This window comes from Cucurbita maxima, unplaced genomic scaffold, assembly GCF_002738345.1.
Source record: "Cucurbita maxima cultivar Rimu unplaced genomic scaffold, Cmax_1.0 Cma_Scf00017, whole genome shotgun sequence".
In the NCBI taxonomy this organism is placed as follows: Eukaryota; Viridiplantae; Streptophyta; class Magnoliopsida; order Cucurbitales; family Cucurbitaceae; genus Cucurbita; species Cucurbita maxima.
This window is the reverse complement of record NW_019272033.1, coordinates 866,263-890,603: the sequence shown is the minus strand read 5'-3', so window position 1 is coordinate 890,603 and position 24,341 is coordinate 866,263. Positions and strand designations below refer to the sequence as shown.

The 24,341-nt window shown below is 35.1% G+C and overlaps 3 protein-coding genes across 3 annotated transcripts in view; all 3 read left to right on the top strand.

Moving 5' to 3' along the window:
- LOC111491969 (RNA-binding KH domain-containing protein PEPPER-like) overlaps positions 1 to 4,656 on the top strand; it is a 10,500-nt gene extending 5,844 nt beyond the window's left edge. Inside the window, exons 3-6 of the mRNA XM_023141077.1 lie at positions 2,156 to 2,304; positions 2,394 to 2,648; positions 3,006 to 3,200; positions 4,192 to 4,656. Coding sequence (XP_022996845.1) covers positions 2,156 to 2,304; positions 2,394 to 2,648; positions 3,006 to 3,200; positions 4,192 to 4,383 — 791 coding nt within the window. The 3' untranslated portion in view covers positions 4,384 to 4,656. The remainder of the gene's footprint in view (positions 1 to 2,155; positions 2,305 to 2,393; positions 2,649 to 3,005; positions 3,201 to 4,191) is intronic.
- Positions 4,657 to 5,781: 1,125 nt separating this feature from the next.
- On the top strand, positions 5,782 to 8,393 carry LOC111491839 (SNW/SKI-interacting protein A-like). The gene is made up of 2 exons (XM_023140895.1): positions 5,782 to 6,094; positions 6,427 to 8,393. The coding sequence occupies exon 2, from the start codon at positions 6,440 to 6,442 to the stop codon at positions 8,249 to 8,251; it is 1,812 nt and encodes a 603-aa protein (XP_022996663.1). The 5' UTR covers positions 5,782 to 6,094; positions 6,427 to 6,439; the 3' UTR covers positions 8,252 to 8,393.
- Positions 8,394 to 9,396: 1,003 nt separating this feature from the next.
- LOC111491798 (DNA ligase 4) overlaps positions 9,397 to 24,341 on the top strand; it is a 16,140-nt gene continuing 1,195 nt past the window's right edge. Inside the window, exons 1-26 of the mRNA XM_023140841.1 lie at positions 9,397 to 9,871; positions 10,692 to 10,783; positions 12,318 to 12,403; positions 12,491 to 12,627; positions 13,357 to 13,431; positions 13,624 to 13,715; positions 14,005 to 14,076; positions 14,731 to 14,810; positions 14,968 to 15,005; positions 15,111 to 15,117; positions 15,247 to 15,399; positions 17,365 to 17,440; positions 17,575 to 17,699; positions 17,774 to 17,808; positions 17,879 to 17,937; positions 19,358 to 19,441; positions 20,264 to 20,359; positions 20,456 to 20,504; positions 20,652 to 20,739; positions 21,706 to 21,909; positions 22,234 to 22,359; positions 22,474 to 22,573; positions 22,661 to 22,766; positions 22,886 to 23,016; positions 23,121 to 23,282; positions 23,954 to 24,103. Of these exons, the coding sequence (XP_022996609.1) occupies positions 9,539 to 9,871; positions 10,692 to 10,783; positions 12,318 to 12,403; positions 12,491 to 12,627; positions 13,357 to 13,431; positions 13,624 to 13,715; positions 14,005 to 14,076; positions 14,731 to 14,810; positions 14,968 to 15,005; positions 15,111 to 15,117; positions 15,247 to 15,399; positions 17,365 to 17,440; positions 17,575 to 17,699; positions 17,774 to 17,808; positions 17,879 to 17,937; positions 19,358 to 19,441; positions 20,264 to 20,359; positions 20,456 to 20,504; positions 20,652 to 20,739; positions 21,706 to 21,909; positions 22,234 to 22,359; positions 22,474 to 22,573; positions 22,661 to 22,766; positions 22,886 to 23,016; positions 23,121 to 23,282; positions 23,954 to 24,103 (2,756 nt within the window). The 5' untranslated portion in view covers positions 9,397 to 9,538. The remainder of the gene's footprint in view (positions 9,872 to 10,691; positions 10,784 to 12,317; positions 12,404 to 12,490; positions 12,628 to 13,356; positions 13,432 to 13,623; positions 13,716 to 14,004; positions 14,077 to 14,730; positions 14,811 to 14,967; positions 15,006 to 15,110; positions 15,118 to 15,246; positions 15,400 to 17,364; positions 17,441 to 17,574; positions 17,700 to 17,773; positions 17,809 to 17,878; positions 17,938 to 19,357; positions 19,442 to 20,263; positions 20,360 to 20,455; positions 20,505 to 20,651; positions 20,740 to 21,705; positions 21,910 to 22,233; positions 22,360 to 22,473; positions 22,574 to 22,660; positions 22,767 to 22,885; positions 23,017 to 23,120; positions 23,283 to 23,953; positions 24,104 to 24,341) is intronic.

The window sequence follows — 24,341 nt, the reverse complement described above, 5'->3', positions numbered from 1 at the left end:
GATATATATATATATATATATATATATATATATATATATATATATATATATATATATATATATAGGCCCCCATTTTTAGTCAATCTCTTACAAAAGCTCTCATTCTCTTTCTAAAAATTTTGTACCCCCATCATTTGTGTACTATACTTTTTCATATGTTAAAAAAATGTTATTAATATATATTTTTTTTAATTTTGTACTCCACTGAAAAGGTTCTCCCTTGCTCAAAGGGCTTTAACATTTTTCTTATGCACATTGTATATTCTTTCAGTTGCACTATGAAAGTTTGTATTTTTTAAAGAAGGATACTGTGTGTCATGCGATTTGAAAACAGTAGCCTAGGCACGACATGGGCCTCCAAGTTTTGTCACTGGGCATTCACCTCAATAGTCCAAGAGCTAGGATATTAAATCAAATCTAAGAAACTGAAAACAAAACTGCAAAACACAATCATCCTCTATCAATCTTCCCCCTGTCTTCTACCATCCCCAATTTGAGGGAGTAGGCTGGGGTGAACGAATACTTGCTTTTAACCACCTTATGCCAAAGGTATATGCAAGTATATATCCACAGAAATCGATCTTATGTTTTCCATCTTGATATTTCCTACAAGACACCTGAGCTCCATGGTCTTCCTATTAACTAAGTGCTACCTCACTATAGGCAATTTGGGTTCATAAAGATAAGTAATTGGGATCTTAGCAGGTCCAGATTAAGTACTTCTTGACCCTTCAGAAAGTAGCCCCTACCCCCCACCTAAATCTTTTAATTTTCAGTGACCATATTAACCATTGAATTTTGGAATTCCAAGGACTGGGGTTTATCTTCAGATGAGATCTTCTAATACTTCTATGGTCCAAATAGCAATCAAGGTGTGTTGTCCAAGGTATGTTTCACATTGCTTGTCCCAACCTTAGAGCTTGTGTTCCATTTATTAGGCCTTTTCTTTTGGTAATTATTAGCTTAGTATTATTCTTTTGAATTGGAGCCTATTCTTGTAGGTTGTTGAGCTTTTTTTTTCCATATAGCCTTTTTATTCTTTCATTTTTCTCAATGAAAGCTCGGTTTCTTGTATTGGAAAAAAACATTCAAACTTGCGTTAGGGATATTAAACAAGCGAACAAATAGACATCAGCTACAATAGTTCAAAGGTTCGGTGATTAGAAAATTATTTGCCTCAATCCCTCAGCTTTTTTCTGGTGAGTTTTATCCTCATTACTGCGTCAAAGTTGCTGCCAGAACAAAATTTGAATCTAGAAATATGATTTTGTTGAGTGGAATTGCAATTAAAGTTCATAAAAAGTTTCAGTTTTTTTTTTCTTTTTTTATTGCTGGACACAAAGGCTATAAGGAGACGATCGAGGAGTTCCTTCCCCGTCCACCTTTTCAAGAGAAGGGGAGGTTTTTGTGGCAAGCAGGAGTTTGTGTTGTGTTGTGAGGCTTATGGGGTGACAGGAATAATAGGATCTTTAGGGAAGTTGTGAGGGACCCCTTGTTAGGTTCTTTGTTTCTCTTTGGGCAAAAAGACTTTGTGTAATTATTCTTGACGTTTTATTTACTTAATTGGAACCTGCTCTTTAGTTGGGTTTGGTTTTTTAGATGCTCTTATGTTCTTTCATATTTTTTTTCAATGAAAGTAGAGTTCTTTTTTTATGAATTTTTTTCCTGTGTTTTGAGCCTTGTAGCATTAGGAAAATTTAATGTGTGAGACCTTTCATCTAAAGAGACCTCATTGCTAACTTTATTTTTTTTAATGAATTTATATGCAAATGAGAATATAAACTGTCTCTTCAAAATTGGAGGATTTAGTTAGCTTCATTCTTGAGTTTTGAGTTTTATCTGGTCATCTTAGAGAAGCATACTTATTGTGATTCACTAACGTCTTTCTCTTGCTCATACATGATAAAAACGACCTATAAAAGAAAAAGTACATGGCAATAGCTAGATAACATAAGAATTTTTTTTCCCCTCAATTATATTGTTACAAAACGAAGTGATCAAGCATGATGACTATTAACTTCAAGCCTTGAGCTTCAGTCAGCAGGTCCATGGAACTAATAATGTCCCGAGATTATAATACATTTCCTCCTTAGTGTTATTCATCCATGAGTACTCTCTGAACATTCCCATATTCATCTACATTTGATGCTTGCAGATGAGATGCCATTCTATGCTGGTGCAGACGAGAGAATGGTTGAATTGCAGGGAGAATCCTTGAAGGTTCTCAAGGCCCTAGAGGCAGTGGTGGGCCACTTAAGGAAGTTTTTAGTCGATCGTAGTGTTCTTCCTCTGTTTGAAAAGAGTGTAAGTTTTTTCTTGTTACATCTGTGACCAACCTTTTTTTTACCATATCTTAGGACTGGTAATGAATTGTTGCTACTTTTTTTTTTTAGTTTAATACACCTCCCTCACAAGATCGCCAAATGGATGCCTGGGCTGACAAGTCCTCACTTCTTACTGCATCTCAAAGTGTGATCTCTGCCGAGTATCCTTCATCTACAAAAAGAGAATCCCTATATCTTGACCGAGAAGCTTATCTTGATTCTTATATTCCGTCCTCTGGTATTTCTTTATATGGGCAAGATCGAGTACTTCCTACAATTCGATCATCGGGTGTTGGTCGCTCTGGGGGACCTATTGTAACTCAGGTTGGTATGTGTGGCTCATTTATCCAGTTATTGGTAGAAGGAAATGGTCTATGTTGACTTAGTGAGGTAGCAAACTTCCTCACCTACTCACCTCCAGAAGACCATTCAGTCATTGCATGTCCGTTATTACAATTAGGCGATTTGTTTATCATCTTCAGTTCCAGGCAAGCTAGAAGCTTCTCAGTTTATATGTCCATCTTGTCTTGGAAACACTAGGTCCAAAATATTTAGCATATGCATACAAGTATTATAGATTAAGCATAACTGAATGGAGGCAGTGGGGACTGGATAGTTACAGAGTCATGTCTTTGTAGTTTATTATATCTGATTAATTGACCTCCTTGTGGTTCCTGTCAGGTTACTCAGACAATGCAGATCCCGTTATCTTATGCTGAGGACATCATTGGGGTTGGAGGAACAAATATTGCATTCATCCGTCGCAATAGTGGTGCCATCTTAACCATACAAGAGAGCAGGGGATTACCTGACGAGATCACTGTGGAAATAAAGGGCACTTCATCACAAGTTCAGATGGCTCAACAATTAATTCAGGTAATATTTAAGTTTCCCGTTTGACTTATAACTTGGTGATTAAGAGCTTGTATGTGGTTCATAGAGTTGTGATGGGGGGGTATTCTGTTTCTCACGTCTTGCATAAAGCTACTTTTATTACATTTTGTAATTCTCTCCTTGGCCAAAGCCTTAGCCTCACTAGACTCGACAGTTTTTGGTATCATTGTGGATCACCAAGAGAGAGAGAGAGAGAGGAGAGGAGAGAAGAGCCTATTTGTAACATAGTTCTAGTATCTTTCAAATGCTCCATAGAACTCGTTGCTTTCAAAGTTCACCCATGCTTACCGTTGATGTTTAGTGGTGCATAAGTTTGTTGATGATTATTGTCAATTGAATTGAAGTCTAAAAATAAATTTGAAATTGAATTTAATGGAGATTTGTTATCTCAATGCAACATTTTCCACTACTTAAAAATTGGGAGCAGTTGTACCCTGTTCTTTCTGTGACGGTAGATATTTAAAAAATAGCTGGAATGGATGCTTAAGCTGTCTTTTGTCAGTGTTTTAAAAACAAAACATTGAAAACTAGAGATTTAATCGTTACCATCTACAAATGTCCCCTGGCTTTTATGTTAGGATGATTCACAGTATATATAGGTAGATACATATATATATGTATATATTTTGTAACTATCAGCGTAGCCTATTCTTTTGGATTAGGACCCGTTTTTGTAAACCGGCGACAGGGTTGCTTTGTTTTTGGATTCGTTTTTTTGAATGCTTTTTTATATCCTTTCATCCTTCTCAATGAAAGAAGGGAGGTTTCTTATAAAAAAAGAAAATTCCTCTTTTAATTCTCTTCTATAGACGGTTTTCATTACTTATTCAGCATCAAATACATGTTTAAGATAGAAAGGATTGTGGTTCTCCCGCATCAAGAATATCCCAACTCAAATAGCTCTATGACTTATCTGTTGATGGGCAAGAATTAGAGTAATGTTTACATATTTACGATTCTTTTTGGCTTGTAGGAAGCAGTAAGTGCTCCTAAGGAACCAGTGACAAGCAGCAGCTATGGCAGGCTAGAGGCCTCAGGCATGAGGTCATCTTACTCCCAGTTGGATGCTTCAGGTTCATCCTATACTTCATCCTCTTTATCTTCACAATTATATGGTGGATATGGATCTTCTGGTTTAGGAGGCTACAGTACCTTCAGGCTCTGAACTGATTGATCTGCAGATTCGTACCCACTCGGATTTTATCCGCCTCGGATTAATTCTTGTTAAGATAACGGATGAATTATTTTGGAACGTAGTCGTTGTAAAGTCAGCCTAAAGTAGTTAAAAGCGTTTTTATTACCCTCTCTGGCATATTGAATCTGATTCAGATGGGTAGATTTGTCTTGTGTTTTCTTTTTCAGTGTTAATGTGTTTGTTTTTAGGTTTGTTTAATCAATCGCTTGAGGTCCTCAAATTTTCAGGACATTTTTTTTCCCAGTTATGTTGGAGAATTCAAATTAACTTAAACACTGAAAAGCAAAAAAAAAAAAAAAAATGGGGTTAATAGATCGTGATACATAATTTACAAATTCAATAGTCCTCTTTGATTTAAAAATAAGTAAAAAAAAATTACTTAGTCTTTTCTGAATATTTTTCATTTTTTGAATATGTTAGCACCTTATATCCTAATTTTACATATTATAATAAGCCTTCTAACCTAACTTTTCAAATTATTAAATAAAAACTAATTAAATAATTTGCATCTCATTATTACTGGGATCGTATACAAGCTATGATCCCAAGTTTGATAAAGATAAATGGAAACAATTTTTTCTTTATAAGTTTTTATAAATAAGTGAATGGATATATAGATCTCTTCTTACTTTTTGAATTCACCCATTAAAAAAAAATTGTTCAACCAACCGTATGAGAACTAAAATTTCGTTCTCATGGATGACATTTACTAGAACGTCCTAATGTCATTTTGATGTGGGTTAATATCGTTATAATCGATTCAAGTTGATTTTTATTCTAGTTTTAGCTTCCTCTAATTCATTTCATGTATGATATATAATTCAATTGATTAAAACATAGGTTATTAAAAAAGATGTTAGAAGTCATTAAAAAAGATGTTAGAAGTCCAAATCTTCCGTCTCACATGTTCTTGAATTCATGAATTCATAAACAAAATTAATAAAAATATAGCAAAACCACTCTAACAATGAACAAAATTAGGAGCGAAGAGGGTTTTGTATGAGATATGTGAGTACAAAGTGGTTCAATGATTTAAATGTATTTAAGTCGGATATGAGTTCAACATATGAAAATTCAATTTTATTGATGGTATTAATTCATGAATTTTCTTAAATTATTTTAGATTAAACTTAATAAATCAAAATTTATTGTTAATTTAAAAATATATATTTTTTTCTTAGTGATAGAATTATATATACATATATTTATTTTATTTTTAATTAATTTCTAATTCAATCCACTAAACCCCCAACCAAATGAATACAAGAGGCTTAGATGATGGATCCATATCGACCCGACCCGATCCGAAAACCAAATTCTCGGATTTGACAGTCATCCGGTTTGACCCGATATCTTCCCCCGTTCGAGCCCTAAGTTCCGTTTGCCCTTTCGCTCCTCCCTCGAACCCTCTCCTTTTGATCCAATCTTTGCAAATCAAAACTTGCCAATTTCTTCTTCCCCTTTCGCTCGATCTGCCGTTGAGCCCATTCGAAGCTTTCTATCAGCTACTTACTCGAACCTCCGTTATCTATTCCACAGTCGTCTCTCGCTCTTGCAGTCCCCGCCGTCCAACAATCCCTCTCACTAGACAATCTGACTTTTCGGCCGAGTTCTCGCATATTTGAACCGCTTGACTCTGTGGTTTTGGGCTAATTTACTCTGCATCTGCTGCGACTTTGAGGTAAACGTCTCTCCCTCTCCCTCGATCTTGATGGATATGAAGGATTTCGGAGGTTTTCCAATCTAGCTGCTGCACCGTATTTTCTTTCTTTTCCGTTTTAAGTTGTAATTTATTGTTTTGGTTTTTGTTTTATTTAGGTTAGAGTTTAATTGGTTTTCTTTAATTTCAAGCCTTCTTGTTTGTAAGAGATGTTAATTCTTAATTTTCAGCAATATCAACCAATGGGTTGGGGTTATTTTGGATCAAGGTGTTTGTTAGCTTTCTTACCTTCAATGGTTAAGAGCATGTTTTTTGAAACAATTGGTTTTCACTGGCTCTGCTGATTCTTTTAGGTAGTTAAAAGTCATGGCAACTCTCAAAGATCTTCTTCCTGCTGTAAAGTCAACAACTGTAACTCACTATGATCATTCCAGTGATCCATGGTTCAAGCAGCGTTTTAGTTCCTCGGAAGCAGAGCAAACTTCTGTTATCAAGGCAAATCCGGTGCCGCCTTACTTGAAGCGTGGTGGGTTTGTTCCAAGGAAAGTGGAGGATTTTGGAGATGGTGGTGCTTTTCCAGAGATTCACATTGCTCAATACCCGCTTGATATGGGTAGAGACAAATCATCGAAGCCTGGATCCAAGATCCTTCCTATTACAGTTGATGCTCATGGGAATGTTGCGTATGATGCTATTGTCAAGCAGAATGAAAATGCTAAAAAGATTGTGTATTCGCAACATAAAGATCTCATTCCAAAGATTTTGAAAAATGATGAAGTGAGTGATGAAGATGAAGAGTTGCAGAAGGAGATTGAAGAAACAACCGAGGAAACGAAGTCTGCACTTGAAAAGATAGTTAATGTGAGATTGAGTGCAGCGCAGCCTAAAAATGTTGCCAAACATTCCTCGGATTCGAAGTTTATCAAGTATAAGCCATCTCAACAATCAGCTGCGTTTAATTCAGGTGCCAAGGAGAGAATAATTAGAATGGTGGAGATGCCAGTTGATCCACTCGAGCCTCCAAAGTTCAAGCATAAACGTGTTCCTAGAGCTTCGGGGTCTCCACCTGTGCCTGTTATGCATTCCCCTCCTCGTCCTGTCACCGTGAAGGATCAGCAGGATTGGAAGATTCCACCGTGTATTTCGAATTGGAAGAATCCAAAAGGTTATACAATCCCACTTGACAAGCGACTTGCAGCTGATGGAAGAGGCCTTCAAGAAGTTCAAATTAACGATAACTTCGCAAAGCTGTCTGAAGCTCTGTATGTTGCAGAGCAGAAAGCAAGAGAAGCTGTTGCAATGAGATCTAAGGTTCAGAAAGAAATGCTTATGAAGCAGAAGGAGAAGAAGGAGCTGGAGCTTCGAGCATTAGCTCAGAAAGCCCGGTCTGAGAGAACTGGAGCTGCACCTCCTACAATTCCTTATCCATCTGAGAGAGACACAGTAGATACCTCTGAGATGAAAGGCGATTTTGAGCGTGTAAGAGAAAAGGAGAAGGATTTACCAAAGGAGACAAGGGAGGAAAGGGAAGAGCGGTTGCAGCGGGAGAAGATTCGTGAAGAACGACGTCGTGAGAGGGAAAGGGAAAGAAGGTTGGAGGCTAAGGATGCAGCAATGGGAAAGAAGAGTAAGATCACAAGAGACAGAGATCGTGATATCAGCGAGAAGGTTGCACTTGGCATGGCTTCTACTGGAGCTGGTAGAGAGGGAGAAGTTATGTATGACCAGAGGCTATTTAACCAAGATAAAGGAATGGACTCCGGATTCGCGAACGACGACCAGTATAATATATACGACAAGGGCTTATTTACTGCTCAGCCCACTCTCTCAACTCTTTACAGACCTAAAAAGGATGCTGATTCTGATATGTATGGCGGTGCTGATGAACAGTTAGACAAGATAATGAAGACGGATCGCTTCAAACCGGACAAGTCGTTTTCAGGCACTGCAGAAAGGTCTGGACCTAGAGATAGGCCAGTTGAGTTCGAGAGAGAGGTAGAAGAAGCCGATCCATTTGGACTCGATCAGTTCTTGACCGAAGTGAAAAAAGGTAAGAAAGCTATGGACAAGGTCGGGTCTGGTGGGACAATGAGAGCTGGTGCTGGTTCGTCAATGCGGGAGGGGTATGAGGGGGGTAGCTCTGGTAGAACTCGCATTGGATTTGAAAGAGGGCATTAGGTACACAATGCCATCAGTTTTATGATGTATTTGAGTTATATTACCCACTTGGATTCTCTTCCTTTCCCAAACTGCTTCTACAAATGTGTATTAGAACTTCACTTGTTTGCTGGTTGCCCTTTATTGATTGTGCTGTTCTCTATGGTTTCTCGTGTTGGGAGATTTCATCCGGATTGATTTCGTTTGCAGGTGGTGCGATTGTAACAATTATGAGTTGCTGAAATGGTAACAATCAGTTTAGTAATGATAGTACTAATATTTTGGAGCTGTGGTTGTAATAATGTTCATATTGTTCATGTTTGTTTTTCTGGTTAGAAATAACATTATGATGTCTAATAAATACGTTAAACCACACAAATTAGAATAAAATGGTTTTTTTCTACTTGTAAATCATGTGCAATGGGTTGTAGCTAATCCTAGGTTTATAGGCAAAAATTGTAAAAACACCCAAAATTTGGATAAAAATAAAATAAAAAATTAAATATTTGGCATTTAATATGCTATTCCAAACATCCTTCCCACTTAATTTGGTTAACTTTAAATTATATCTAACTAACCTTTTTGAGAGTAGAGTAACTTCCTTGGTTTGGTTTGAAGTTCTCCTTTTCATCTTTGATTGACGCCTTGGTTTAAAGTGTTTGATCAAGTGTTTCCTTCTTCTTCTTACGTTGCTCGTGTGCCTCGAAAGAATCGATCTGATATAGTTCGTTGAGTTGACATGATATAGTTGAAATAGTAACTTAGGAATTTAGGCCCATTCTGAGATGAGTCAAAGGTTGAAAGGTGAGTTGACCCGATATAGTTCATTGAGTTGACATGATATAGTCGAAATAGTAATTAGGAATTTAGGCCCATTCTCATTGATCATATGGGATGAGTCCAAGATTGAAAGGTGAGTTGACCCGATATAGTTCGTTAAGTTAACCTAATATAGTCCGTTTAGTTGACTCAATATAACTCGATATAGTCCAAATAGTAATAGACTTTGGATTGAAGTCAACTTTCATTTTTTTAGAGTTCGACAATGAAGAGCTTTGTAAATTTTAGTATACATTTTATTAAATATAAAATTAAAATTTATATATAATTGATTAATTATGTTCTAAAAATTTTGAATTTATTAGAAGGAAAAGGAAGAAAAAGAAAATATTGTAGCAATGCAAATCTTCCCTGGCAAGCCACGCAAATGATTCATGAACCGTCTGACTTCCCACCTCCGAGCGACTAATTTCAACTCCCAACACTGGGAAGAACCTCAAACCGCGAAGACGAAGAACTTCTCTGGCCATGACGGAACTGATCAAGTTCAGTGTGCTTTCAAGTCTGTTTGATTGGATTCAGCGAAGCAAGTCTTCCGCCAAGAAGCGTTCCAAGTTTCGTAAGTTTATCGACACCTTCTGCAGTCCTGCTGACTATTTTTCTGCCATCCGCTTGATTCTGCCCAGCCTCGATCGAGAGCGCGGCACCTATGGCCTCAAGGAGTCTGTACTCGCCACTTGCCTTATTGACGCTCTTGGCATGTCTAGAGAGTCTGAGGACGCTCTTCGTCTTATCAACTGGCGCAAAGGTGGTGCTAAGACTGGTGCTAATGTCGGTAATTTCGCTCTTGTTGCGGCTGAGGTGAGTCTTCGTTGTTCTTTTTTTTCGTTCTTAGAAGTCAAATTATTGGCCAATTTCTGTGCTTTATGTGATTGCGTTCCAGTTAATGTCTTGAATTTTGTTTGAAAATGTCAATAACTTTAGACAATTGTTAACTTCTGAATTGGAAATGGAGGAAATGCAGCTCAATGTTTTTGAAAAACAGTCATTTACGTATAAGATTTTGGTTTATTTGCGTGTTTCAACAATTTTCCAAAATATTACCAAGAATGCTTCTTCAATGCTGCTGCTTTCCAGACAGCTTTGAAACCTCACATATGAATCTAGATATTTCCACAAGATTCGGATGCTCCAGACATTTTTTCTATTTTAACTTGTTGACTGTTGGAATACTTACGTAATTTTACAAATACCTTTTTAATGTCTTTGAATAAATTATAATTGTCAATAGTTAGTGTCAAAGTTTATTAATTGCTAGATAGGAAAGTTAGTTGTCAGGAACGATTTAGCATATCTGTCTATTTACTCTTGTAATCTTTGATTCCTAAACTAAAGATGGATGATTAGATTAGTTTACTTTTTTAGTCTTTCTTTTCTGTCTTTAACTTGATGTAATGTCAGTTGTATGTTACCGAAGAAATTTCAGAATTATTTAAAAATAGTCGACTGTTGAATCATAGTGAGCATATATGCTTAATAATGGCTGATTGTTGAGTCATGATGAGCATACATTTGTATCTTGAAATTTGGTGAACTTGAGGTCTTAAATGAAGGATATGGCCTAAATTTTTGTGATTTACTTGTGAATCGATTTATTATCTTCTTTTTCTTGCTGCTATAGGTATTGCAGCGTAGGCAAGGAATGACCCCTGGTGGTCTATTAATTAAAGAGTTGAATGATTTGCTGGACCGTTTGGCTTTAAGTGAAAACAGGTTAAACCTAATACTTGATCTTACATATATGTCAATGCTAATCTTAGAAAAAGGAAGAGAAAATGGCTTCTATAAGTATCCACACTTGTACGAAATGACTTCAAACATGAACGTTTAAAAATTACTGAAGGAACAAGAATATAAAATTACTGAAGGAACAAGAATATACAACATAACAGAAGTAACGAGGAAAGGGAAGAACACAGGGAGAAGACAATAGGAATCGAGAGAGATAGGTGAGTTGGAAAAATAAATTAGAGATGGGAGAAAATAAAACGAAAGTGAAGGGCGCTGAGAGTTGGTGGATTGCATTCAATAGCTCAAGCTGGATTATACACATCGATTAAGCACACCTTAGTTTTTAATACTTTAAATCATGTGCTTTGTAGAGCTTTTGCAAATATAACTGCAGTTGGGCGAGAGCATTGTTTCTTTGATGAACTGTTGATATATGAAATGTCTATGAATCTCACATCCTTTTTATAGTTAGTATTCCTTGGTTGGGATCTCTTGTATTATATTTACCCAATATTGAGTCATTTCTGGAACAAGAAAAATATTTTCCCCAAAAATAAGATTATCTATTATAACTTGTATGTTAAATAATAATTTATACAAAATTTGTAGTGTAAAACATATTCATAAGTTAGTTAATAATAATTTATTTTCAACCTAATATTTAGTTTGTAACTACAACTAGTTTTATGGTTTATAAATATACTATCAAACACATTTTGAATGATTGTTCAAATTGAGATCCAGTAAGTCACTAATCAAACACATTTATTTTTCATTGTTGTTTACAATGGGAGATTACATTAATAATCATCGATAGATCGGTCCATTAAGTTCATGTAGATCAGTAACTTTTTATAAGTTTCCCTAGACTAGACGCAAATTGTAACCTACTGAAATTAGTTGGTTAATGTGTTTGTGTCCAACACTTGGGTGAACACGCAGACACTTGTTAGTTCAATAGATGTGGTAGACACTAGTTGTACAAAGTCGGAGTAGATCCAACATTTATTATACATTCATTAAACACTTGTTTAAGATACTAAATAGACATATATATGACAAAAATAATAAATTTTAAGAGAGAAATATATTAGACTAATTTTTAAGCATATAAATGCATGAATCAATTGACTTCGATTTTCCTTTTTGTATAAAAATAAAAATGATATATAGTTTAAAAATATATATTTTAATAAACGTGTCCTTGTTGTGTTCGTGTCCTAGATTTAAAAAAGATGACGTGTTGTCCTGTCCATGTTGTGTCATAACAATGTCTTGTATCTGTATCCATGCTTCTTAGGATTGAAGTGTTAGTTTGACATATTATTTTTCATATTTTTCTGCAACAATATGAAGCTCATGTAATTTGTCTTGTTTTTAGATTTTCTCATGGCTGAAGAAAATGTATTGTGCTATCTGAGTGTCGAGTTTTGGCATAATCTCATTACACCGTGTCTCCATCTAAATATGTTTTTACTTTGCATTTCTCTGTTATATGTGATGGTTTTATAAACAGAGCAGAGAAAACCGCAGTTCTGTCTACACTTATACAGAAGACAAATGCACAGGAAATGAAATGGATTGTCATGATAATCCTCAAAGGTTCTAAATTAAATGTATTTATTTTTGCTACAAATATGAAATTTTCATCCAAGCTATATATTATTTTAAATTTTGCATATCTTGTAGATCTGAAACTGGGAGTCAGTGAAAAAAGCATTTTTCATGAGTTTCATCCAGATGCAGAAGACTTATTCAATGTCACTTGTGACTTAAAATTGGTTTGTGAAAAACTAAGGGATCGTAGACAAAGGCATAAGCGTCAGGTCTGTTCAAGATGCGGAGCTAAATCTTTGTCTTGGATTACTTTAACATAGGTTTCCCTTGGTTATTTTCTATCTTTGATTTTTGTCAATTGAGCAGTGTTTTTATTGATCTTTTTGGCTTTCTGATTGGAGTTTCTCTTATGCTCTAAACTTTACAGGTTTTAGCTTTCATTTAACTTGTTTCTTACCAGGCAAAAGAAAAGAAAAGGTTTAACTTTTCTAGATTTTCCCTGTAGCATTTAACTGATTGGAGTTTCTAGATTTTCCCTGTAGAAAAAGTTTAACTTTTAATTTAACTGATTGGAGTTTCTTACGCGTCCACAGTTATTTGGTATGCATCTAGCATTCGCCTATTCAGTATGTATCCGCGGATAAGCACTTATCGAGTGTGATAAGTGTCTTTGTGTGAACATGTTCAAACTAAAGCGTCCTTACACATAGCTCATTATTTTTTATTTAATGGAACTTCAAAAGATTTATTCTCAATGCATTAAAAACAAATAGTAAGGTTGATGAAAATTATCAATCATGCAAAGAATGTGACATGGCAGATGACTTCCTTAATGTGTGAATGAGAGAAGCATGAAATGATGAGAAAAGAAGGAAGTGATTAATGAACAATAAGAGAGTCGTGAGGATGAATTGAAAGTGGGAGAGAGATTGATATCTTTTTTGTCAATTGGTGAGAAATTGAAAAGACCTCTGACTTCTTTTATTGTGATTTTGAAGGACATTGAAGTTGGTAAAGCTGTACGACCTCAGTTGGCTTCAAGAGTGTCCAATGCAAATGCTGCATGGAAAAAGGTTTTGTGTAACTGAAACTATTGCTATATTATTTGTCTTCTGAGTTTATTCGTAGTTTAAGCTGTTACTTAAAATCTTCAAATTGTCGAGAGTTATTGATGATTTTTTTTTTTCTATATCATGCACATATCAAGTTTACGTAGAAATTTTATGCTGTATGCTCACCTTCTATACCCCTCTCTGGCTCTTCAGCTTCATGGGAAGGAAGTTGTAGTCGAATGCAAGTTTGATGGTGACCGTATTCAAATTCATAAGAATGGAACTGAAATACACTACTTTTCAAGGTGAATGTGTATAGTTCTTTTTGGACTCTTTATTGTAGAGTTCGATTATTTCCATCTTCATAATTTTTCTTTTCATTTATGAGAAACCATTCATGAATCTCATACAAATTATGCTTCCATTTCAACTAGCTGTGCAAGGAAATTAAAAAAAAAAAAACGGCATTATTGGTTGGTCTACATGATTACATCTATGGTCCTTTGGTCTGACTAATGTGGAACAATTGCTACTTTATTTGCATTGTTCTTGTTTTAATTATTTATGATTTCTTTCTTTATTGCTCATCTTCAGGAACTTTCTCGATCACTCAGAATATGGACATGGAATGTCTGATGTTATTGTTCAAAATGTTCTTGCCACTAGGTATATTCTAATACTTGGGAGTTGTTTTTTTTTTTCCTACATTCTTGAAGTAGCGTGAGTTGTTTGTGAGACCTCATATTCACAATGATGAAAAGACAGAAAAAAATAGTAATAATAAAATAAAATTAAAAAAAGAAGAAAAGAAAAGGAAAAAAAAAAAAAGGAAAGAAAAGAACTAGAGGCTATGGTAGAGGAAACTACCATCAAAGAAAGTTATTCAACGAGGGTTTTCAATCTGAGATTAATTAAACAAAACAGTCTGGGTACTAAAAAGTTCTTTTAAAAAGCACTTGTGGAAAAGGACTCTTTAAGTTATCTATATATTTCTCTTTATTGTGAAAAATTCTCTACTTTCTTTCCATCCAAATGAGTGGGACACAAAAATGCTCTGACATTTTTATTAACATGACATCTAACTTCTTGTATAAGTTTTTTAATTTAAAAAAATGATGCATGTGTAATCATGTGTTTGCACTCCTAATGCTAATCTTCTAGCGGACTACTTCCTTTCTTTAAATCGGAAAGACGAAAGAGGTTACTGTATTTTATTCTTGCATATATGCATATATTTTTTTTCGTAAGAGTATTTTAGCTGCATGTTAAAGTTCATTATGAATTTGTAGAATAGTAACTTTTCCCTTGGAATATTTGTAGGTGTATACTTGATGGTGAAATGTTGGTGTGGGATAAATCTTTAAACCGTTTTGCAGAGTTTGGCTCCAACCAGGAAATAGGTAGTCTAGCTTAGATTTTTTAGCTTCTATTTTGTGACAAGTTGACAATCACACGATCTAAATTTAAATTAAGGATCGAAATCTGCATAAATAAAACTGGAAATTGACCATATATATTTTTGCTTATACATGCACACTCCTTTCACCTCAATTGCAGCGAGGGCAGCAAAGGATGGATTTGACAGCAATCGTCAGGTTTTCCTAGTTCCTTTACGATATTATACACTTTCTTGTGAACTATTCCTGCTAGATTGTATTTTGACTTGTGGTATTTGTTGTCTTTCCCCTCCCATTGTGCAGTTATGCTGTATCCTTTTATTTCCTTTCGGACTGTACCAAACTTTAAGGTTCAGTTCAATGGTTGACAAAATATGTTTATGAATTTATATCATAATAATTGAAGTTATGATTCTTATATCTTAACAAGAATGAACAGATGTCGCGTTTGATGTTCTTTATGTTGGAGATACTAGTGTTATTCACAGGAGTTTGAAAGAAAGGCACGAACTTCTCAGAGATGTTGTCAAGCCTGTGAAGGGTCAATTGGAAATCTTAGTACCTAATGGTGGTCTTAATAGTGACTGTGCTGGTAAAAGACTCATCAATTTGATGCCCTTATTTTTGTTCTGTCTAATATGTTGAAAGAAATCTATGCCTGGTAAATAATTAAATTGGTTTCATGGGGCTTGTTTTTTATTATCTTATTATTCTATTTTCTTTATTCTATTCATCTTACAACATACACTGTTGGACTTGACCGGCAGTGTTCGTATCTCATCTTATATGTTCAATTCAATTCATGTGTATTCGGTAATTAATCTTGTCTACTTGGGTTTCATTCTTTTATTTTTTATCTCTTTGGCCATAGCATTCATCACACAACATGACTCTGTTCGCAAGATTTTATTATAGGCAAGTTTATGTTAATATATATTACACGTTATATGACTATTCTGAGTCTCTGAAAGATGGTCAAGTTTCATTCATGTGGCAGTGAGATTTTGTATAAATAAATGGCAATACTTCTTATGATTTTCTTTCTTAACCATCTCCTCCAATGATCTAAGTAGGCGAAGATAGGTGAAAATATGCTGACTGCTGACCGCTGACTTACAATGCTTACACTAAATCAGTAATGTATAGTCATGTAATGGTTAGAATATTCAACTTTCCAATACATCTTTCTTTACCTCTCAGGTTTTCTAAACAATTCACCAGTTACTAATTAAGCGGTAGCACTGCGTCGACTAGCCTCCAATTTTCTTGTCTCAGATATTGGTTAAACACAAAATTCCTTTGTGACGAACTTTTTACTAAGTATTTAATATTCCCAAGTGATGAAGATGATCAAATACTTGATATAGCGTTCCTAGTAATAGTTATATTATATCATGATTATCAATGTATATCACTAGTAGACTAATACCACCCCAAGGCTTTCGGTTGAAAATGGAGTGATTCGACTTACTATAGCGTCCTTAGTAATAGTTATATTATATCATGATTATCAATGTATATCACTAGTAGACTAATACCACCCCAAGGCTTTCGGTTGAAAATGGAGTGATTCGACTTACTCTTCTTCATTTCATAGTACTTAACCAAATTTTCCAAACAACCTCGTGAATTTCATTTAATCAATTAGGTTTGCATTGACAAGAAAACTTTCCCATTCTCCCCTTAAGCAACTAACTCCATAAAAATTAATCTTGAAGCTCACATTCTTAAGATTGAGCTGATGCAAAAGCCAAAGCTGGGCAGCAATCAAGGAAAAAAAACAACCTGATGGAAGGAAATTTAGCAACAAGAGAAAAGCTATCAGCAGAACGGATTCCATATGCCTGAGGAAGGCCGTTAGCAACAATTCTGCTATCAATTGAGCAACTGGTTCATGAGGCTGGACCTTGATTGCAAAACACCCATCTACATTGAATAGTCATCTTTCATTTTGGAAAAGATACAAAATCCGAGCATAATCATTATCAGAGACATTCACCTTACCATTGCATCCAATTAGAATGAGGCAAGGCTTCATTAATACTCTTAGGAATAGAGATAGAATCAAGAGATACCCCATCAGAGCATGTAGAAAATTAGTAATGGTTATAGAACACAAAAGAGGAAATAGTGGAAAAGGATAGGTGTACCTGTTTACCTTTGTGAAGAGTAATAGGAAACTCTTTACTTTGTTTGACATTCGGTGTTGTAGAATCTTTTGGTATTGGACGTGCTGGGGGGTTGTTGCTGGATAAAGTAGGTCAAGTAATAGGGGGTGAATAGGAGCAAATAAGGAAAATGATGACCGGATGGGTTAACAGAGGGCCTAGGAGAAACACTGGTATAGATAAAGAAGTTACATCCGCCTTTGACTTGTGAGGATAGTTATACACATAATCTGGATGTAATTGATTATGAACTCTTTTTTTCATGTGGGTTCCTAATTCTTTCATATAAATGTTTAAGAACTCTACTTTTAGACATATTATAAGGCCTGTGCAATAATTTAAAGGGTAGGTCTGTGTAGATGATGCATCATACCTGGGCTGTCATGCAGGGGATCCTCCTTGGTCAATCAGAGCTTATAATGTTGATGACGTGGAAAGGTTCTTTAAGAGTACCATTGAAAATAGGTATCTTTTTTGCAGCCGCTACAAATAATAGACTACATAATGGTTGAATATTATTAAGTCTACTGTCTTCCTAGTTCTTTTATATTTGTTAATTTTCTGAGAACAAAAGATTATTCTTGGACATTCTTCCCCAGAGATGAAGGTATTGTTATTAAGGACCTGAGTTCTAAATGGGAACCTGGTGATCGGAGTGGGAAGTGGTTAAAATTAAAGCCTGACTACATTCATGCAGGATCTGACTTGGATGCCCTCATCATAGGTCTGAAGTTTTTTGCTTTTCAGTCTGTTTGGATATAATTCATCTTTATCTTAATATTTGTTAATCGATAATAGGAGGTTACTACGGCTCTGGACGGCGGGGTGGGGAGGTTAGCTTTTCTAGATAATAAGTGTGATACATTTTCTTGGAAGATCAAGTCTAACATATAATTCATGAAGGTCGCTCAATTTTTAATGGGTCTTGCTGAGCATCCACCCTCAAATGCATATCCCAGACGGTAAGATTCTCATGTCAATAGCTTGTAGCTACAGAAGTGTTGTGTTATTATTCTTTTGAAATCTTGCAACAACTACCGAGGAGTAATTGCATTAATCTCTATCTGACCTTTAAAACTTTACTCTTCGTTTGTTGCATAGGAATGAACAAACTTCTGTAGTATGATATATTGTACTCTCTTGGTTCTCATAAAATAAAAAATAAAAAATAAGAAGATATGTATATGATCTGAGGAGCAATGTACAAGAACAGGTCAACTTTACCTCTTGACAGACTAATATAAGGCAACTATAACTCATGATATGGAAAGATAGTTGCAAAAGTTAGACTAATGATAGAGTCATAGAGGAATTTTCAGGAGATAGGCCATTGAAGCATATACCGGTACTTAAGGGAATTATGGAGAACCAAGGAAAAGCTCAGATCAGCCTTTTTGGAGGTGGAGTGTTTTCCACCAGATCAGCCTTTTTGAAGCTATTGGATTCAACCTCATCTTTTCAATCTCCCCTTGTTTCCACTATTTGGAATTTCAGAATACCAAAGAAAGTCAAGATCTTCTGGTGGTCTGTGGCTCACAGAATTTTAAATACCCAGGATGCTCCAAAAGAAGTGTAGAAATTGGGCTCTCTCCCACTCTCTTTGTTTAGAGAGCAATGAGTCCATTCATCACACATTTATCCACTCTGCTTGAAGTTGGTCTTTCCTGATGAATATTCTTTATTTCTGTTGTTGCTTGCCCAAGAAAATTGATAGTCGGTTACGAGCTGGAATTTACCCAAGAGAGCTAAATTTCTGTGTAATTTTGCTGCTAGAGCTCTCGTTTGCAATATTTGGTTGGTATGGAATCTTCTCCCCTTCAAAGATAAGTCCTCTACTTTTGATTTTTTTCCATTGGAATGTACAGCGCACCTCTTCTTGGTGGCATCTTAATCATAGGAAGTTCTGTTGTGACTACAATCTATCCATGGTTATAAGCAATTGGAAAACTCTTCATTAGTATTTATTTTGTTTAGGTGGGGGTTCCCTCCTTCCCCAAGTTCTTGGACTGTACCTGTTTCTCTCGTTAATATAATACAGGTTTTCATCAAATGGAAAGAAAAAAAGACTTTTGGATTCCAAAATTAAAGCAAATGGATTCTTTGAAGTGCCATCAAAATGAATTAAATATCTAGATATAAGTAACTTCTAGACAAAAGTTATTGATGTGTCTTTTAAGTAGAACTTTCAGACACTACAATTATTTTACTATGAAATTATTTGTAATAATTTGTTGTTTACTTAAGATAATGCTAAAGGATGGAAAAGACAATGATCATTACTCAGTTCGAGTTAACCATTCTACTACATGTTTCATAATATCTTTATTTTTAAAATAAGTACATTAGAACGTGGTGCTGAATAATGGGTTCTTTAAATTGCAGGTTTATTTCCTTCTGCAGAGTAGGAACTGGACTTACTGATGAGGAGTTAGATTCTGTTGTAAATAAACTGAAGCCTTATTTTCGGTATGAATTAGGAACTGTTCTGATAACCAAAGTATGCTGCCTGAGTTAATAGGGATCCTAATCACCCTAAGTTTGTAGGGTTCCCATGTGATCTTTCATTTTAACCTCTTCTGTGTTTCACATTAAATTGATATTTCATAATAGTTCTTATGGATATGATCGGGAAGAAATTGATATTTTAATTCAAGTAGTATTACTGTAGAAAAATATTGTGCATCCAAAAATAAATTGGGTGGTGCTTCCGTAGTTCTAACGTCACTTTTTTTTTTTCCCTTTCTTTTTGATAATTGGAGCACATGCCTAAACAATCCTAGCTAATGAAATGAAGAGAGGGGAATGGGCTGAGGGATTGTGCCTACAAGCCTGCAAATATTTTTGTTGTGTATGGGAAATTGGTGAGAAGAATGATCTGGTGAACAATGGGGACTTAGTAAAGTTGCTAAATAGAATCCGAAGATTCTGAACTAAATATGAATGCCCAATATTCAGTCGAGCAAGGATTATCTGCAAAATGTTAATTGAAAATAATGCTATCTAATCAGTTTAGATAAGACCAAAATATCTGAATATAAGAACATCCTGAAGTTAGAAAAACCCTGATTTATAATTCTTATGAAATTCAGAGCATGGCTTGTAATTGGTTAAAATGGTTTCATCTTCGTTTTGGAGTTCAGCCTCAAAACCAGATTAAGCTTTGCAATCATAGATTGAGCTTCGGTTCTTGCTTGTTGCTAGACACAATTTGTTAGACGTTGTCAAACTGTTATTTTTAAGCTACAATATTCTGATATATCTTTTGAAGTACTTGCTGTCTCTTGTTAGGAAAAGTGAATATCCAAGGAAGACTGCACCCAGCTTTTACCAAGTTACAAATAATTCAAAAGAAAGACCAGATGTTTGGATTGAAAGCCCTGAGAAGTTAACATTCTTAATTATTTTTCTGCCATACTCATAAAGCTTTTGATGGTAGACAGAATGTAATCTTTTATGCCTCAATTTTCATTGATTTTACAGGTCAATCATACTTTCCATTACCAGTGATATACGAACTATAAAATCTGAGGTGTGTTTTTCGACTACAATTGCTAATTCTTCTGCTTATTTAGCTGCTGTTATTCTGCAGGAATCACTGAGATGTTTAGTATCATATAGAACTGTTACTTTAAATATCTACTTAATGACCTGGTTTTATTGATTTATGTTGTTCTAGGTCTTTGCAGCTCCATATAGCCTAAGATTTCCACGCATACACCGTGTTCGATATGACAAACCTTGGCATGAATGTCTTGATGTTCAATGTAAGAGATACTATTTTTGAACGCTCTCTCTAACGAATTTACTTCAATCTTGATAGATAACAAACCCACGGTTAAAATTGTAGTACCATCGCAGTTGTCTCCCTTTATCCATTTCATCAATAGATTACCAAGGTATCACTATCTTTTGTAGGGAAATTACATTTATAGCTGTAGTATTTTTAGAAAACAACAATGTGACGGTATAAGAGAAATAGATGGCTACAAGAGAAGAGGACATTTGATCCGCGCTCTGAAATGAGAAATAAAATACTTCTGTAAGAAAGATCCATTTAGCAGTGAAAAGTCAACCCAGAAAGGATAAGAAATAGAAAATGAAGAAAGAGTGTGGAGTTGAGAAATGTTGAGAGCAAGAGAAATATAATTGCAAAACCATGAAGCTCTCCTCTTGCCTCCCTTAAATGGCTAATTGAACTAAACTCTAAAATAACACACTTGTACTCTGTACTCATGCTTCTCTTGCAAATATTATATGATTAAGGTCTGGTGATTACATCTGAAAATGTTCTGTAATTTGCAATTTTTTGTGCAAACAGAGATTTTATATGATGAAAAAAAATGGTCGTACCTCTTTTTGTATGTGTACAGGAATTTTTCCTGACTTAACATGTAAACACAGAATTGCCTGGTTACCACGGCCGGAAATTGTTGTCTTTGTAATTTTTTTTTCTTGTTAGTTGCGCTTTCTTTTCTCTTAGTAAGCAAACAGAGATTTTACTTGATGAAGAAATGGTGATGCACCTTTCAATGCATGGACAAAAATATGTCCTTACCTGACTTTGAATTGTACTTAGCATTTTAGATGAAGTCTTCCATGCAAATTGCCCAATCTCTAGTAAACTTAGCAATCATGTTCCTGCCGGCTAAACGTAATGTTAGTTTTAAACTTTCACGAACAGTTCTTGTCAATTTTTGTAACTACTTTTCAATTTATGTTCCTTGCTGCAGCTTTTGTAGAGCTTGTTCATTCAAGTAATGGTACCACACAAAGGGGCACAAATAATAGTGGCTGGCAAGATAGTAAACGAAAGGACATTAATTCCACTGGAAAGGGAAGGAAAAAGAGTGTTTCTGTTGTTCCTTCTCATTTACTTCAGACTGATATTTCAGGCATTAAAGGGGACTCCTTGATTTTCTCGAATATGTTATTTTGTATCCTAAAATTTAAATGAGTTTTGAATTCATCTCGCTTTGTTAAATTGTGGCAGTAATCATTAGCCTTTTGAATAGGTATTAAAGCCCGCACGTTCAGCTATAGAGCTGCATGATGGGAATGTTGACAATTTTTATTTTAGCAACGTTCAAAAAGAAATAAGCAAACTACTTGAGACCATAGTGATTTTTTAGAAAATATTTAAGGGCAGACATGTGAGAAGTAAAATATGGTAATGAGCTTTTATGATGTTAAAGATGCTCGGAAACTTGCATTCTTTTGTCGTTTGAAGATATGTTGATTTTGAACCTTGACATATGCAGACATTGTTAATGTGCCTCCAACCCATTCTCTCGATTCCTTGCACAAATTGATAGTGGAGAATGGGGGCACATTCTCTATGAATTTGAATAATTCTGTTACACACTCTGTTGCAGCTGATAGCAAAGGTCTGTCTCTCTCTGATTTCAAACGCTTATCACATATCCAGCTCTACATAATTGTCACTCACATTTTTTGCACATGCACGTGCAAGCAACTTAATTAGTGGAGAAATTTAACAGGCATCAAATATGAGGCTGCCAAACGTCATGGAGATGTTATACATTATTCTTGGGTGTTGGAATGTTGTTCCCAGAAGAAACTACTACCTCTAATGCCCAAGTAATGCCACATTATTCATCAGTTGTTTTGGAAAATCCTCCGCTTGTTAATTGTATATTACAATGTTCAAAATTCATGCTTTTCTAGGCATTTTCTCTTTCTCTCTGGTCACTCAAAGAAAAAATTGGAGGAGGAAATTGATGAATTTTCTGACTCGTACTTCTGGGATCTTGAACTTGCAGACCTGAAACAGGTACACCTACCAAAGTTCTTATCTAGTTCTTTTTCTACAGGATAACCTTGGGGGTTGCAGGTTTTTTTCCTACTCTCTCTCTCTTTCTCTCAATGGACATCTAACTTCATTTCTGTCAGCTATTAAGCAACGTTAGTAGATCAGAAGATGTGAAAGCTATTGACTACTACAGGGAAAAATATTGTCCAAAACATGAATGGTGTATTTTTTCTGGGTGCCAAATTTACTTTCATCCTTTAAAACCATCTTTGTAAGTTCTCTATATCCAATCTGCCAAATTTAACTGATTTAGCTATGAGTTTTGACATTATATTGATAACAGTGTTGGATTTCCGTGATAACGTTCTCTTGTAGGAAATCTGATTGGGATTCCCTGTTGGAGCTTTCAGTAAGGAGGTTGAAGGTTGAAGTTTCCTTCAGAGGTGGGAAAGTCAGTGATGATCGTGTTTCTGCTACCCACATTGTAGTCTTCTGTATACCTGGACCGCCTGTAAAATGTGAAGCAGTGTTGAAAAGGTAACAACTGTCATTAATGTTCTTTTGTGTGTTGCTTGAGGATGCTGTTAGATGCTGTCACGTGATGCACCAGTGGGCCACTATTCGATGTTATACCCTTTACTCCTGATGTTAGATATGTCTGATGGTGTGTTATAATGAAAAATTACTTTGGATTATCATGGAGTTCTGTGCAACATAATTGTATTCGTTCAATGTGTGAAAGTTTCTAGTGACGTAAACTTGGTTGAGACTCTAGGCATAACAGGCGCCCCTTTGTTTACCAACAATTGTAGCATTTTGACATCATCGGTTGTAGTGTAACTGTACTAAGCAAGAACTAATTCTCATAAAAAATACATTTTCGTAGTGTTTTCTTAATTGAAGTGTGGTTTCGTTTGAGAGAGGGCGAGAGGGCGAGAGGGCAGGAATAAAAAAAAAACCTTTATAGTTGTTTTCTGGTATGTGAAGTCAATATGATGATCTTTACATTACTTACTGAAATAATCCATATTTTGGATATACGACTTCACATATGATACAATGCTTTTCTCCCTTGATCTTATGACTATCTTAACTTGTTTCTGAGCCTCGTTCATAGATTTCAATTTTAAAACTGGATTATGTTTAAAAGATGACGGCTTTATTTCTTGCTTGAATTCACGACTAGTTCTTTACGTATCACTTTGCAGTTGCAATGAAGCAGATAAACATGTCATGCTGAAGGATAAGACTCATATTGTTGCACATCAGTGGTTGGAAGACTGTTTGGAGAGGGCCCAAAGGTTGCAAGAAGATGCATATAGCTTGAATCCCAATACGAAAAAGTCAATCGAAAAGTTGTAAGTTTGAACACAAGAACTTGAGATAACTTTTCGAGCATTTCAAGTGATGAAATCGGAAAAAGTTTATACACAATCATACATTTAGTTTTGAAATTTACTTGAAATCTGAATCTAAATCTAATTCTATTGACATTAGTATCTTCAGATTTTTTTTTTTTTTTTTTTTTTTTTTTTTTTTTTTTTTTTTTTTTTTTTTTTTTTTTTTTTTTTTTTTTTTTTTTTTTTTTTTTTTTTT

Bases quoted from the DNA above. Each gene is read 5' to 3' on its own strand.
- LOC111491839 (XM_023140895.1), top strand. From the start codon at position 6,440: ATGGCAACTCTCAAAGATCTTCTTCCTGCTGTAAAGTCAACAACTGTA.